The sequence below is a fragment of the Biomphalaria glabrata genome, chromosome 5 (genome assembly GCF_947242115.1).
Source record: "Biomphalaria glabrata chromosome 5, xgBioGlab47.1, whole genome shotgun sequence".
NCBI lineage: Eukaryota > Metazoa > Mollusca > Gastropoda > Planorbidae > Biomphalaria > Biomphalaria glabrata.
In genome coordinates, this window is record NC_074715.1 from 44817183 (window position 1) to 44833089 (window position 15907).

General features: G+C 31.9%; 1 protein-coding gene across 1 annotated transcript; it reads right to left on the reverse strand.

The window, feature by feature from the left end:
- Nucleotides 1–487: 487 nt before the first annotated feature.
- On the reverse strand, nt 488–13989 carry LOC106060834 (DDB1- and CUL4-associated factor 15-like). Its single transcript, XM_056028565.1, has 15 exons — nt 13901–13989; nt 11315–11433; nt 10603–10747; nt 10316–10422; nt 9489–9586; nt 8810–8973; nt 7740–8450; nt 6693–6936; nt 6039–6139; nt 5583–5702; nt 5267–5349; nt 5092–5150; nt 4445–4505; nt 4204–4319; nt 488–3586 (listed from the first exon to the last, which is right to left on the reverse strand). The coding sequence occupies exons 1-15, from the start codon at nt 13937–13939 to the stop codon at nt 3531–3533; spliced, it is 2223 nt and encodes a 740-aa protein (XP_055884540.1). The 5' UTR covers nt 13940–13989; the 3' UTR covers nt 488–3530.
- Between the last annotated feature and the right edge of the window lie 1918 nt (nt 13990–15907).

Here is a 15907-nt window from a genome sequence, read left to right on the forward strand (position 1 = left end):
TTGTTATTTTGATACACTAACCAATGTAACCCAAGAGTAATTGTTTAAATTGACTATTTGACTATAGCTTCTGTCATGACACATACTGAATGCGTATAGTATTTGTGATATTACCATGACTTCCTTTGTAATTGAAACAGTATTTCCCTTTTTTTTATTTTATAATTGATCATTTTCATGAAGTTACACTGCCAGGTTTTAAAATCTATTATGTCATACATACAGTTATATCATTCAGCAATAAAACAATTTCTTAGATTAAATTTGTATTTTTTTACTTAAAAAAATGTTTTAGAAATTATTATTTCATCATTTTTTATTTTGATCTAGTCTTTGTGCATATATATATATTAAATTTTGTTTTTATTAAAATTTCAATAAATAATTATGAATACATTGAAAAGATTTCTATTATTTACATTTTCATTCTATAAATAAATTTTATTTTCTTGTAAATTTTCTTTTGTTCTGCCAAGCTGGGTGGAAAAATGACTTACAATTTTAAATAGAGAATTACAGCAGCAAATATTTCAGATACTCTGATTGCTTATATCCTATATGAACAATGGCATAAAAAAACTTGAATAGACTTCAATCCTGGCAAATATTTGATGTGACCATAATATCCTGGTTAGCATTACTTTAGCTTTCATAGGACAAAGAAGAGGATGACAGGACAATTTACATTTACTTTCCCTTAGTCTGTTGGACCGTTGGGGCACCAAGCAATACTCATCGACCGTTTTTCTCCATTCCTCTGTCTTTTGCCTTGTTTAGAACCTCTTTCAATGGCAGGCCCGTCCATTCTTTTATGTTGTCCTCCCAACTCTTTCTCTGTCTGCCTCTTCTTCTTTTTCCTGGTACTGTAATATGGCCATAAATTTTAAGCTTTCGTTTTTTTACTATAGTTAGCAGGTCATCATGGGGTCCGATCGCTGTAGTAACCCTATCTCTAATCTCTTGGTGGTCTTTGAATGTGGCTGATTTAGATTTTCTTTTCACCGTCTGCGTCTGTCCTCGGCATTGGATTTTCTTTTGGTCTCAAATGTGTATCCCCCGGCCTTTGTGAGTGACCTCCAGCATAAAAACAGAACTAGCAAAATACCATAAACCTGAAGTGAGATGTCACCACTTTCTTATTTTCTACCAATCTAATATTTAAATTCTGCAATGTTCATCTTATGTTTTTTCTAAGATCAACATTCAATTAAACTTAATTGCATCAAAAATCAGATTTACAGTTACAATTAAAATGGTTATACAAGTTTTGTGAAACTTATGGTAAGATTTATTCGTAGAATAAAACAATTGTTTAAAAACTTTAAAAATAAAACAATTGGTGCATGATAGGTAAATAGTCAACAGACAAGACTGGAACTAAAATTAACTAAGAAATGGAATACCATGAACATGATAAATGCAAAAATGTAATAAGTTCCCTTAATACATTTACATCAAAATGTCTACAATTAGTTTAGATGTTTCCAAAACTAAATATTTTCAGTTACCTTTTCTTTTGCTCATGATTCATTCATTCGACCTTAAGATGAAATAACTGTTAAGGAGATAAAATAGTTAAGTTCTTAGCCCACATTGAATGTTTAGGCTAAAAGCATTTTTTTAAAAATGTTTCAATATGAAACATGTTAATCACTAAAACAGGTTTTATACATCCAGTTAAGAAGTAAATAATCCTATGAGAAAAAAAATGCTAATAATAAATTAAGAACTATTAGTTTCTCTAAATTAATTGAAAAAAGATCATCATCTCTAATTGAAGAATGATGTAGAAACAATAATCAAATTAGGAAATCAAGAAAGTTCATCTGGAGGATTTCTAGAAGTGAATGTAAAAATACTGACAAAGCTGGAGAACTCTGCAAGTCAATGACCCAATGAATAGGATAACAAAAATGTCAAATCATAACAACTAAATGTCATTAATGAGCCCTGGGATATGATCATATAAAATGAGCATCAGGGAATGCAAAATTACAAAACAATAAAAAAAACACAAGACTATTAAAGGAAAAATGTATTTGAAAAGTGTTTCGCTTCAATGATCATACAAACATGAAACTGGGTCATAGCATGTTTGTTGTTTTTTTTGTTAAAAGTCAAGTACAGCATATTATTTCATACACATTTCTTTCATCCTGTCCAATAGAAGACATCAACACATTTTGTAGGACTACCAAACTGAATCAGGAACAAATGTGTAAATTAGTCTATAAAAGGTTGACAAATGTTTACCTACATGTGCAGAATTCTAATGTCGAGAAAATAATCTACAAGCATCTGGGATGCGTTTAATAAAAATAAAAAACCAAAAAGAGCAAAGGTTATAGTTGCTATGAGTTGCAGCAGTCGAACTTCAGTGCATTACCTGATCAACCTTTGATCTTTTCAAATCAAATCATGGGGGGTCATTTAGGGCTTTTATTATGAGCATCAGGGCAGAATTCAAGTGGGTGATCAAGATGCCTGACATCCTGGGATAATTAAGCTGTACAATGCTCCCAATGGAATGTAATTTACCAAATGTACAAATTCAACCTTTTTAAAATGTTATCAATATAAATGATTTTCTTTCATATTTTTCTAGTAAGTTTTATTTGACTAAACTAAGATCAACAGAAAAGTATGGTACAGTAGAAAGAGAGAGAGAGAGAAGCTCAAAGATTATGATCTTCCAGAGTCACTCTTTTCATTTGAGGCATCAAGCTTCTACCCATCATTTGTATGCTTCTTGTCTAATGAACAAAAAACTGATGGAGACTAAAAATAAAAGTTTGTGATCAGCTATTTTACAAAACAAATGTTACAGAATATTGACATATCTACAAGTTTGACTGTACATCAAATAGACATCGTATTTGGCCAGAATCAAGATATGAGAGGAAGTGCAAAATGAATTCAAAGTGTCCAACAATTTGGTTCAGGTTGAAATAAATAATCACACCTAATGCTCATCAGGTTATCAATACTGCTTTTAAAAACTAAAAAATGTGGGGGGAAAAAAAGAGAAAAAAGTCTTTGAAGAATTTTTCATTGTTTGTAAACATATTATATTGTCAGCATTGAATTGAAGAAATAACATTGAACATAATGTTAAAATATCGTATGTTAAATTACAAAGAAATTTAGAGAGAAATCAACACAAGAACACCCAAATGAGCATCTTTTGAGATTCTAAGTACATGACTGCCTGCAATAAAGTCAATACAAGAAACTTTTGTAACAATCAACTAGTATAAAATAATGAACATTCAAATAAAATTAAAATCTTTGCTTCTTTTGCAAAAATCAAAAATAATTAACATTAATTATTTGAACCCTTGTTTGAAAACACTGGATCTTGTGTGAAATTGGCTTTGCTATGATCTATAAACAGCTATCTTGTCTAACATTAGGGCGGTGTTGGATGTCTTTTACCATGGTCTGATCAGAGATATTTTGTCAAGCACTTGGTTCAAGTTAAATGTCTTTAACATAATCTGAACACAGATGTCAAGAGTCCCTTCATACTTTTACAAAATAATGGCAGTGTACTGACAAGGTGCAACAAGCATTGACATTGATTTTTCTAGAAGAAAGAGAGAAGACAAATAGATGTAATAAAAATGAAATTCTTAACATTAATTTGGGTTTTAAAGAAATGATTAAAAAAAATAATAATTTTGTTGAAAATATTTTTTCTATGGTGAGAATAATGGCAATGTGCTATCAATTAGTACCTATGTTTTAAGATATCAGAAGTATTCCTTCTATTTTATAAATAGGTTTTAACCTATTAAGTTTGGCTTGTCATAGAAACTTGTTCAAAACAAATGTTAAGAATATACTCAGACCTGACTGGTCGTGTGGATTGCACGCTGGACTTATCGATGGTCCTGGGTTTAAACCCTGCCCACTCCCACCCCCCGTTGTCCTGCAGGAGGTTAGGACTAGGAAGTAAATTATCTCCAACTCTGAAGGAACAAGTAACAAGTTACCTAAACAAGTAAAACACGTTACTTTACAAACTTACCTAATTAGCACATGACACTCTTTGTGGTTAAGACTTTACTTAATAGTTTCAATTCTTTAAAGCCTACTATTTATGTCTTCAAAGAAAGTTCCACATTTTAATATTACCACTTCAAAAAGATTTGCTTCTAAAAACACCTATAGTACAGGTGACTAGCTGAAAAAAAAATGTACCTCTAAAAACAGCTTCATTACTAAGCACATGTACACTTGTATAAAATGATTGAGGTACAGCAGCTTTGCGACGTAGAAGGCAACATTCTTTACTACCTGGGGAGCTCCAGTCTCGCCTGTAATAAAAAGGGAATAAATGAGTTGCTGTCTCAATCTAGTCATTTTCCAAATATTTCATAGTAATTGACTTAATGACAAAATCAATACAATGGTGTTGTCAGTTTTGTGTAATACAACTTACCCTCTAAGAATTCTCTCGTCCACTTCAGTTAACGGTTCTATGAACAACGTGGAGTACAATCCTAAATGTCAATGGCACATAAAACAATCATTAGACAAATAAAAAAAATGCAGAGTTATTTTTAAAAAAAAAATGCTTAGATAAATGGAAAGACAAAGGCAAAACCCTCAACACTAAAATCAGACTGATGCGTTCCCTGGTCTGGTCATGGCCACATTCTTATATGCTTGCAAATCTTAGGGGCTGACTGTAGAACTAGAGAGGAGGATTCTATTGATTCTATAGGATTCTGGAATTGAGATGCTACAGAAAGATCCTAGGTATCACATACAAAGACTGAATCACAAATGAAGAGATTAAAAACATTAATACAGCGATAGGATCCCATAATAAGCTGCTAACTACTGTCAAAAAGGACACAGTACCAGGAAAAAGAAGAGGCAGAGAAAGCGATGAGAAGACAAAAGAACGGACAGGACTGAAAGAGATTCTATCAAAGGCAAAAGACAGGAGTGGAGAAAGACCGTCAACAGATCTTGTGTGGTGCCCCTATAGTCCAACAGACTAATGACAACAGAACATAATGCTTAAAAAAAAAGATAAACTTTATAACAAATAATGGAAAGAAAACTATTTGGGACACTTACCTGTACACAGATTGAAAACAAAGGTAAACTGTGTTTGATACAATTTGACCATCATCCTACTAAAAGTAGACATACACATTGAAGTTAAGTTGAGATAAATCACTAAGTCACCAGCAACAAGAAATGTTATGATGGAAAAAATAATGGTTTCTACAAATCTTAAAAACTGTTTTACCTATATTTACTTCTGTCTATAGATTCCTTGGCTTGTATTAAAGCATACACGGTTCCATATACACTCTGGCTGTTTGGACATACCTGAGAAGTAATGAAAATTCTTAAGAAATTGTTGTGCCTAAGAACCGTTACATATTAATAGGCCATTAACAATTGAGTCACTTAGTAACTGAATAAATATAAAAATTCATGTATTTATATGCCATAAAAAAAGTAATGGTGTGTCTATATGCCTTTATTACAGTCATTTTGTGACATATATATGTAATTATCAAAAAAGTCTAATTTGAAAAAAGTGACAGAAAAAATCTCACATCTAGAATCTGCAAATCATAATTGCAGAATGCTACATAACGCTGACACCAATCTGCATCATGACGAATGGCCTCTACCATGTAATGTTCTATATCAAAGGTCATTTGTAGAACAGTTATCTGTTGTTTGTAGAAAAAAAAGATAAAATATCCAGAAAAAATAAAAGTAAGTAACAAGTAAAAAGTGACATTAAAATTACTCTACTAATTACTCTTAAATTGTTTGTTTGAAATTATTTTTATTGTGTGCTTAATATATATGGCAAACATTTTATTCTGTTTAGATCAATGAGATTAACAAACACTATTAAACTACAATTAGGGTGATTTTTGCTGAGGAAATTTGTAGCAAGCACATTTTCTACAGACATTCTAAACTAATGTTTGCAAGAAGTTTATTAAGTTATTTTTATTTATATTCATCACCATTAGTTGAACAACTGAATGTATCTTTACCAAAGACATGTCATTTCTCACAGTTCTGATGATATTCAATGGTTTTTTGTTCCAAACTACCTGAACAGGTAAAATACTTTTGTATGCTAGGTCATAATCATCTGCAAAGGAATAAAATCTATTTAAATAAAAGAACAACTGGGTCAAATGGCATTCAGTTTAACAAAGACACAACTACACTAATTCATTTCTTTTCAACAGTTTGGGTGGGAGAATGGTAACAAGCATATAATGATAGGCTAATAAATACTCAGAAAGATAAAGGCTTTTTCTTATATGTGCTATTTCTTCCTATTGTTATTCGGGCATGTAGAGTTTAAGTCTCTAACACACAACTAGATAGACACATAAACCTGTGTAGGATGTAATTATTTAGCTATAGAAAGAATGTGTCTAATTTTAAATTTTATGTTGATTTTTTTAAAAATAGATCAGAGATGAGGATTAAAATTACATGCAAGTTTATTTACATCTAGATCAGTTAAAAGAAAAAAAAACATATTTCAGACACAATACAAAGGTAATTAAACATACAAGTAGTTTTAGACCTTAGGAGTGATCACAAAATATACAAGTGACTCTACTCACAGAATAGTGGCTATAAAAATGCTGAAACCAGCACAGGTGACTATCCCAAAAAACAAAATATCAAACCTTCTGTTGGTGTCGGAGACTCTAACTGTTGGTCAAGAGTAGAGAACCTCCTGACAGAAAATGTGACAGTCCTGGTGTGAGTGGTGTGGACTATCACACTTTCTGAGCTCTGAGACTGACAATCTGAGGTGGCACTGCTACTTGGGGAAAAAAAAGACCTCTGAGAAGAGATGGGTAGAGATAAAAGATCCTCTGGATCTGTTTGGCTTTTGTTGCTGCCGACTTCAATGCTTGGACTTTGAACCTAAAAAACATTCACAAAAATGTATCAGATTATCATAACATTTTCTAAATTAAGCTATTGCTATTGTCTTATATAAAAAAAAAAAGAAAGTAAAGTACCATCTCACAACTTGGGATCTAAAGGGCAGATATTTCTTAGCCAAGGGTTAACAAAAGTGTCATGTGGCCAGCACAATGACCAACCTCCTTTACTTTCCCCAACTAATGTCAGGTACTCATTAGAGTTGGGTGGATTCAGAAAAGCGTCCTAAAAATCCTGAAATTCAAAATCCTAGTCTTTATTGAGATTTGAACCTTGAGAACCTTCAGATTGAAGGCAAGTGCTTTACCACCACACCCCCTATTGTCTTATAGGTATTTTTAATATTCTATTTATATTAAATATGACAGCTTAAAAATCACCTATAAATAGATTCAAAACCTTTCTTTAACCTTTTGTAAATTTTTCTTAAAAAAAAAAAAAAAAAAAAAAAAAAAAAAAAAAAGTTATGAAAATATAAATTAATTAAATCCAAGACTTGATTACAATTACAATGGACTAATTAGAAATGGAACAGTCAAAAGTGGAGGAAAAATGATCTGAAAAGAAATTTGATTCACTGTGTGTTAAGATTTATAACTCCAAGAAAAAGATAATTTTAAAAAACAATAAAAGCCTAGACCTTTTAAAAAAAAAACACTAACATAAAAAAAAAAAAGAAACTTTTACTTATAACAACCTATTCTGAACAGACAAAATACTTGTAGATCAAAATGAACCTAAAGTGAAATTGTACAAAACTAAAATAGGAGAGGCACACAAACCTGAACAACTGGAGGTGGCGGAGACATAATATTCTCAGACGGTTGCTGTGTTTCTGTGACTTTATCTCCAGCCTGACCACAAGTTATAACTGAGATACTAGATGAAACATTATGATTAATGTTGCTGGACTGACCAAACAGAAGTGATACCCTGCTGACAGAGTCGGGATAACCTGAGCTTTTTGGTGACCTTGGAGACTTTGGGGAAAGACATTCGTGGTTTCCATGGAAATGACTAGTCCCAGTTTTTAGCGGGAGTGGGCTTTCATTGTTACTGTTGCTCAAATTCTTCGTGCGTAACGCTGGTCGATGATTTGATAGAACAGAGCAGCCACAAGCAGAACCATGCCTAGCACTGCCCCCAAATAAACATTTGTCACAGCCAGCTCGTGATTTGTCACAGCTGGAGGATTTTGTAGATTTGGATTCACTCTGATCAGTGTCACTATGCTCAGATACGTGTTCAGCAGAGTAAAAATTCTCACCTTCTTCTTCAATGAGCATTGGTGAGTCAGAAATGTTTCTAGGTTTGGGGCTCAGATCTTGAGTTGGATCTTCCTGCTCTGTAAAATAAGTACTGACAGTACCAAAAATAGACAAATCAGAGCCTAAAATGACTTTTTCTATTCCTGCTTTGGACTGCATCTCCTCCTGGTCCATAGCCAGACGACCTTCAGTGTCAAAACTGTTAATCGGAAGTTGTGTGTCAACCTGGAAAATATTAACAATTTTTCTCAGACTTGTATATCTAAAACAATGAAGCAGTCAGAATTGATAATTCTATTATACCTTGTATGTAATGGCTTATTTGGGTCAATGTAGATTGCTTTTTTATTTTTGTAAATTAATACCTTTCCCAGATATTGCCTAACTTTAACTAAAGGGATTTTACTTTATTATTATTATTATTATTTATTTTTATTATTATTTATTTTCCATCAAATCTATAAGATAGTTTTCACTAAGCTTTCATTGTGGCGCATTAAACTGAAAAACTCATGTTATCTCACTTTGTCTTTATAGAAGTACACATTTATAAGCAGCATTGTATTTACAAAATAATGACTTACCTGTAAGGCAACAATAGAATCTCCTGTGTTTAGGACAGCAATACCATCTACCCGTAACTGTACTTTAGGAGAAAAAAATGGAAATGGGGGAGCCAGTTCAAACTTTGAGTGCACACAAAAACTGTGCCGAAGGCACTGCTGAATAGATGGAACATGTGGGACCACTGTAGAAATTAAGGACATTAAAAAAAATTATTATATTTATAGATGGAACATGTGGGACCACTGTAGAAATTAAGGACATTAAAAAAAATTATTATATTTATAATATAATTTTTCAAAAAATAAAATAAAGTACCCCTTTCAGACCTTGCAATCTAAAGGGCAGATAATGTAAAAGTCATCTGTTTCTATGTCAGACTGTTAACGAGGGTGTCATGTGGCCAGTACAATGACCTTAATTTTTTCCAACTAATGTTGGGTGTACCAATTAGAGTTGGCTAGACTCAAGGGTGTCCTAAAAATCCCAAAATTGAAATTCCCAGTATTCACAGAGATTCAAAACTGTGACCCCCCTCGGTTCAGAAGCCAAGCGCTTTACCAATTATCCACACAGCCCATATTAAATATACAAAATTAATATAAACAAAATGTACTTATATTAATCAAATTTAACATTGAATTATAAACTAACAAATATAAACTGAATCAAACCATAAATTTGAGAAATATAAGAAACCTTTGTGTCGCATTTGACATTCATGACAGTCTCCTAGAGAAGGAACAGCAGTGACAGTTAAATAACACTGACAACCATCTTCTCCTGCCGGAGGTGTACTAAAAAAAAATTAACAAAAAAATTAATTAAGACTGATGGAATAAAGTTTTCAAAAGGAGGAGAGGCACACATTAGCTAGACAAAAGTATTTCCTTTGAAAAAATAAAATACTTCCAAAATATAGTTATTTATTATAGAACAAATTTAAAACACTGTTTATTGTGATTTTAGTTTCTTATTATTTGAATATGACAGAGATGGCTACAGCAAAACACCAGTAACTAATACAATCAGACAGAAGAATAAATTAAATGTGAAGATGCACAAAGGGAAAAGGATATGACAAACAAGGCTGGTTTACTAAATCTTAGAATTTGATTCAGTAAAAAAAAATCATGAAAATACATTAAGTAGAACAATAACATTTTAACTTGTTGTTTATTTTTTTAAGTTTCAAAAGTTTATACAGAATTAAAAATGATTTAAGTCCTAGTCCACACCTTCTGCACAACAACAGCAGACATTTCAGAAAACTACCCCCTTATCCTTAAAAAAAAAAAAAAGTAGAATATAGATGAACAGAAAAGATGCACTGTCAACAATAGAAAACAGCTTCTTGTCCCAGAAATATGAAAATGGAAGGGACATTGTATATACTTAGCATATGGAGCTAAGGTCTAAAATGTATTGCAACCTATCCTATTTTAAACTACCAAAAGCCACTCTTAAATTAATAAAATCTCTTTATGGGAAATTTATGGAAAGATTAGTTTAAAACTAATACCTACCTGTGACCATATATAGTTATCTTGGTTCTATCTTCTGGCCACTCACAGTAAGCAATAAATAGTGAATGAAAAATATTCTCCTCACCAAACAGTCTGACTTCCGAAATCTAGCAAAGTGATCATATAGAATGAGTTAAAAAATAAAAATGGCTGTTAAAAAAATAACGGATCTTAATAAATAAAGAAGAATTACAATTCAATGTTCATGATTTCATGTTGAAAAAAAAAGTAACTTTTTAAAATAAATTGTACAAATTAATTTAATTGATATGAAAATCTATTTTTACCAACTGAAGTCTTTTACAGGGGATAAAAAGCCACCACTGCAGTTTATACACATGATCAGGATAAGCAGAATGAACATCTGCATCAATTTGTAGAGAATAGGATATGACAAACTGGCCCAATTTACTAAATCCCAAAAACACATACCTAGAAGAAGAAAAAACATATTTAAAATCTCAAGGGCTGAATGTATCTTATTACACCTCTTCTTTCTGTTTGCTTGTGTTTTAAGCATACCTGTCAAAGATATGTGACTAAGTTTTGGTTTATTGTTTATGAAGATGCCTATTACAAGTGGTCATAATGCCATTATACAGAGTGTCAGTGTCTTTATCTTTCTTTCTCTGCTCAAGCTTCTTGTGATGTCTGTGTTTAAGGATTCTCAAAAATGATCTTTGCACTGTACTTTTCTTAACTTAATTGTGCTTCAAAATTTAATTAAGTTAACTGTGGTCCACAACATAGTAGACCCCTATACATTTTCTGACAATATGCAGCCATAAAAAAAAACTGTGCCTAATACTATAACCATAGTAGGCAGGAACATGAGTAAAATAATAGATATAATTAAATATATATAATTAAAAAACTTAATTAACTTTACCAATATATCCATTTTCACAACTATGAAAGATGGATTTAGTTTTTATAATAAAAGGTTTTAATATTAGCAAGTAAGGAAAAAATATATTTAAAAATTTATATAAACCATACCCTTCATCTAAAATGCAAGATGGAACTAACGACTTGAGTCGATAGCACATACGCCCAGGAATTTTTGAGAATGGTTTTCCTTGTGGAATTGACCTTTGTAAGCTTAAACGTCCTGTAAGCTGTTTGGAAGAAAAAGTTAAATATTATAAGATTAAAATATACAAATTGATTCATTTCTAGGATGTATTTGTAACCTAAAATATGTGTATGTATAAAAGTAATAGGTTTAAACACTGTGAATATTCATGTATAAATTATAAACTTTAAAAGATGGAAATTATATTTTTTATTATTGTTAAATAAAAAAACAGGTTTTTAAATTTATTTGCTCTAATAAAAGCCATTGCAAAATGTCCTTTGTCAAATATGCATGATGCTAAAAAATAAATAAAAAAACATTATCTTAAAAAACATGTTAACTTCACAAATAAAAATCTGTATACATATATATATACAGATAGAAAAATTATGATTCTGATCATTATGTATGTGTTATTGAACACTTAAATTTCACTTTTTAGAACAAATACATGACGTAAAGGTTAATTTGGACAAATTGACTGCAGGACATTTTGAACATTTAAGTGCTTAGTCTTTCAAGACATACTAGTACTAACAGTTTAAAATTTATTTCATATTTTTTCATCAAGTCTTGATGAGATAATTAAGATGAATGAATGAATCAGTCAGTTAAGGCAAGGAAGTAGATATACAATACAAATATTTATGGACTTGTGTGACTGGCTAATTCAAAAATTGTATTTCTGGATTTAAATCGAGTGAGACTGTGTCTAAGCATATAATATGCCAAAGTTTATTGAAATAAGAAAGCATTGAAAATGTGCTATAGAACTGTTAAATACTTTACTAATTCGGAGCACAGCATTAACATACACTCAAAGTAAAATAGAATCATTCACCTACACGGGTAGCATCAGAGATAAAACAGGGGGAACAAATGCTGATGTCAAGGCGAGAAATGGAAAAGCAAGGGTCACCTTCATGCAGCGTATGAAAATCTGAATGGCAAGAGAAATTTCCTCATTAACTCAAATGTTCTGACGAGACCTGGAGAACAACTAAAACTGCCATTAGAAAAGTGCAAACTTTCATTAACATCTGTCTACATAGAATCCTTCACACCCCTTGGCCAGACACCATAAGCAAAAATGAATTATTGCAAAGAACAAACAAAACTCCTGAGAAATCAGAAGGGCTGGATAGGGCACACTTTGCACCAATAACTAACTAGCATCACAAAGCAGGTATTGAAGTGAAACCCAAATGCAAGAGAAAAAGAGAGTGTCCTAGAAGCACCTCGTGATGCAAACTAGAGGCAGACACATTAAAGATTTGTTACACCTGGAACAAGATGGAAAGGATAGCCAGGAGAGGGGACTATAGAGATCTACTGTTGGCTGAACATACTCCAATAGGGGTGCTTTTTTTAAATTTGTGCAGGTGTTGAAAAGGGACAAGCTCTCTTCATTTGAGGCATTTAGGGCACAGTCATCTTTGAAAAGCAGGTCTATGGACTGATGCAGTTATATTTTACTTTGGTCTTCACCTTAAATCTTTGAATAGACTTGCTTCAGTACGATATCATATATCAACACCAACACTTTCTTTGCAATAAGGCATTTCAGCATTGCGGTAAACAATTAGCTAAAAAGTGTTGGAGCCAGCATACAGCCCTGAAAAATTCACCAGGTTAACTTGTTTGACCACATAAAAGACAGTGTCACATATAATATGAACAGTATCCACTTCACAGCAAAAAGGCAGTATCCACTTCACAGCAAAAAGGTCCCAATTTCTATGTAATCTGTATGCCAGAAAATAGCCTACCCAGACAACTTCTTTATGGGGAGCTGTGTCTATTGTGTGCAGGAAAGCCTTAGGTGACCCTTGGCAAATCATCATTTGACCCTCAAGGGGTTGTGACTGACAGGTTGAGAATCCCTTTTCTTTAACTGAGACTGATTACTGATTATATATAATATATATATATAGACTCTATATATAATATAAGACTACTGACTAGGTCTAGATCTAAAGTAGATATGATCTAGAAAATGGTAATCAGTTCCTGTCATAGTGGTCTCTCTACATCTAGATCTATAATACTAATTATACATCTATAAATATAAAATCTAGATCTCTCTCTAGTCAGTAAGTTTGATTAAGTAAGTTTGTTGAGTAAGTCACTGAATGAGTGAAAGTGAATGACAGGCAGTGATAGATCTAGATCTAGATTTCTACTTATTGTGACGTTGTCTGTGTGATGGAGTTAAATAATATTAATATTATGATATTATTATCTCATCTTATTGATATTCTTATCATTATCATAATCATGTCTTAGTAAGTCAAGTGTCTTATCAGTTAAGTGAGTTAGTGATTAGTGATAGAATAGAGACAGACTGTGAGACTACTCTGAAACTCTGAGAGTCACAGTCTTATCTTATGAATGATCTTATGAAATACAGGCGTTACTTCAAAAAAGAAGATGACTACGTCCTATGCGTGAAACCAATTAGACAGAGTAATAAGTCAAACTAGATAAGCAAGCTCTAAAGATCTCACCTCTCGGATGGATAATTTTTTTATCAGGCTGACGGCCATTGTTACTCCTTAGAGTTGTAAGACCACTGTATTAGTCTAAAAAATAAAACGCCTAACGACTATTTCTAGAGTAGTCTCCCTTGCCATTTCATTTTTTTTTTTTTTTAAGCGGCCTTCGATAGGGGAAAACACGCTATTAGTTTTGTGTGAAATGTCTGTCCGCCGGTCCCTTTTAGATCTCGTAAATTAGAAAAGATAGTGAAAATCCGACATCATAATATTTTAATCCATTCAAAGTTCTGATGCTAAGACTACTTTTTTCTTTTATAAAAGCGAAAAATCTAATTTTTTAAATCACTTATGCAAGCAGTTTTTTCATAAAATACACCACTTTTACAACTATTCACTATTAATAGTAACAAACATGTAAGGCTCTTTAGTAGGGGAGGCCATAGTCTGCCATATTTGTAACACATTTATGCTAATGCATATATTACACTATTAGCCAAAAAAACAACAGATAACAGTTCTCCAAGTGACTACATGCCCATCTAACTACTCAATACAGACTATAAACTACTGACAAAAATGATTTTTAAACGACTAAAACCCTTCATTCCCCAACTCGTAGGACAAGACCAATACTGCACCCACCCCGACAGAAACATCGATGGAATGACACATTTCATTCGAGACTTCATCATGTACAGTCATGAAAAAAACTCTAGCGTTGCATTGTTATCTGTAGACCAAGAGAAAGCATTTGATAGAGTCAGCCATAATTACCTCTTTAAAATATTAGAAAAATGTAAAATCAGCCCTTTTTTAATAAAATGTATTAAACTAATTTACACCAATGCTAACAGTAGACTAATAATCAACCATTCTTTAAGCCAATCCTTTCCAATTCAAAGATCTGTTAGACAAGGCTGTCCTTTATCCCCCTTTTTATACATCCTTTGTCTAGAACCTTTTCTAGAATCTATTAGGTCAGATCCATCTATTAAAGGAACAAAAATCCCGGGACCCATCCCAGTAGTTAAAGTTAAGGCTTATGCCGATGACACAACATTTTTTCCCTCCTCTGAAAATGATATTAATAACATAGTTAAAAAGTTTACAATTTTTGGCCATGCCAGTGGTTCTAAAATTAACATAAATAAATCCTCAATAATGGGTGTAGGGAGGTGGACATTTAAGGAAAAATATTCTTTTAAACTTGTAAATAAAATCAAAATATGTGGTATAGAATACAATAGTAATCCCTTTTTCTTCTGTGAAGATCAGTGGAAAAATATTATTATTAAGGCATCCAATTTAGTTAACAGGTACAAGCACACAGGTTCTACTATTTTTGGTAGAGCCATCCTTATAAACAATTTGGTCATCCCAAAGATAGTCTATTTAGCCAATATTATAGAACCTCCTACAAAATACATATTTCAATTAAATAACATAATTAGAAGTTTCATCTTCAAAAACACACTAAGAAACATCAAACATACTACAATTATTCAAAACAAAGAGGATGGGGGGATCAATTTACAAGACATCAAAACTAAAATATGTGCACTCACATTAAAATTCATAGGTCAAGTAGTTAAGAATCCAAATGATTTTCCTTTTACAATATATTATTATGGTTTGAGATTAAGCAATTTAATTCCAATACAAAACAACATTCCACACTATTTTGGCACAAACTTACACCCTTTTTATAGATCCATCTCAAGAACTCTTTCTGGCAATGAAACTTTAATACACAATAAATATAAAGAAATATACACAACATTAAAAAAACAGTTACAAGAAAATTTAGCTATTAGAATTAAATGGGGAAAAGATTTAAATATAACAGATTTTAAAGACACTTTTACTAACCTTCATAACAAACACATTGCAACAAAAGCTAAAGAAATATCTTACAGACTTATCTTTGGGATGACCCCATTTTCAAAGAAAAAACCTGGTGTAAAATATTGTAAATTTTGTCAATCTGTTAATGGTGACAATGAAAAGCATTTATAT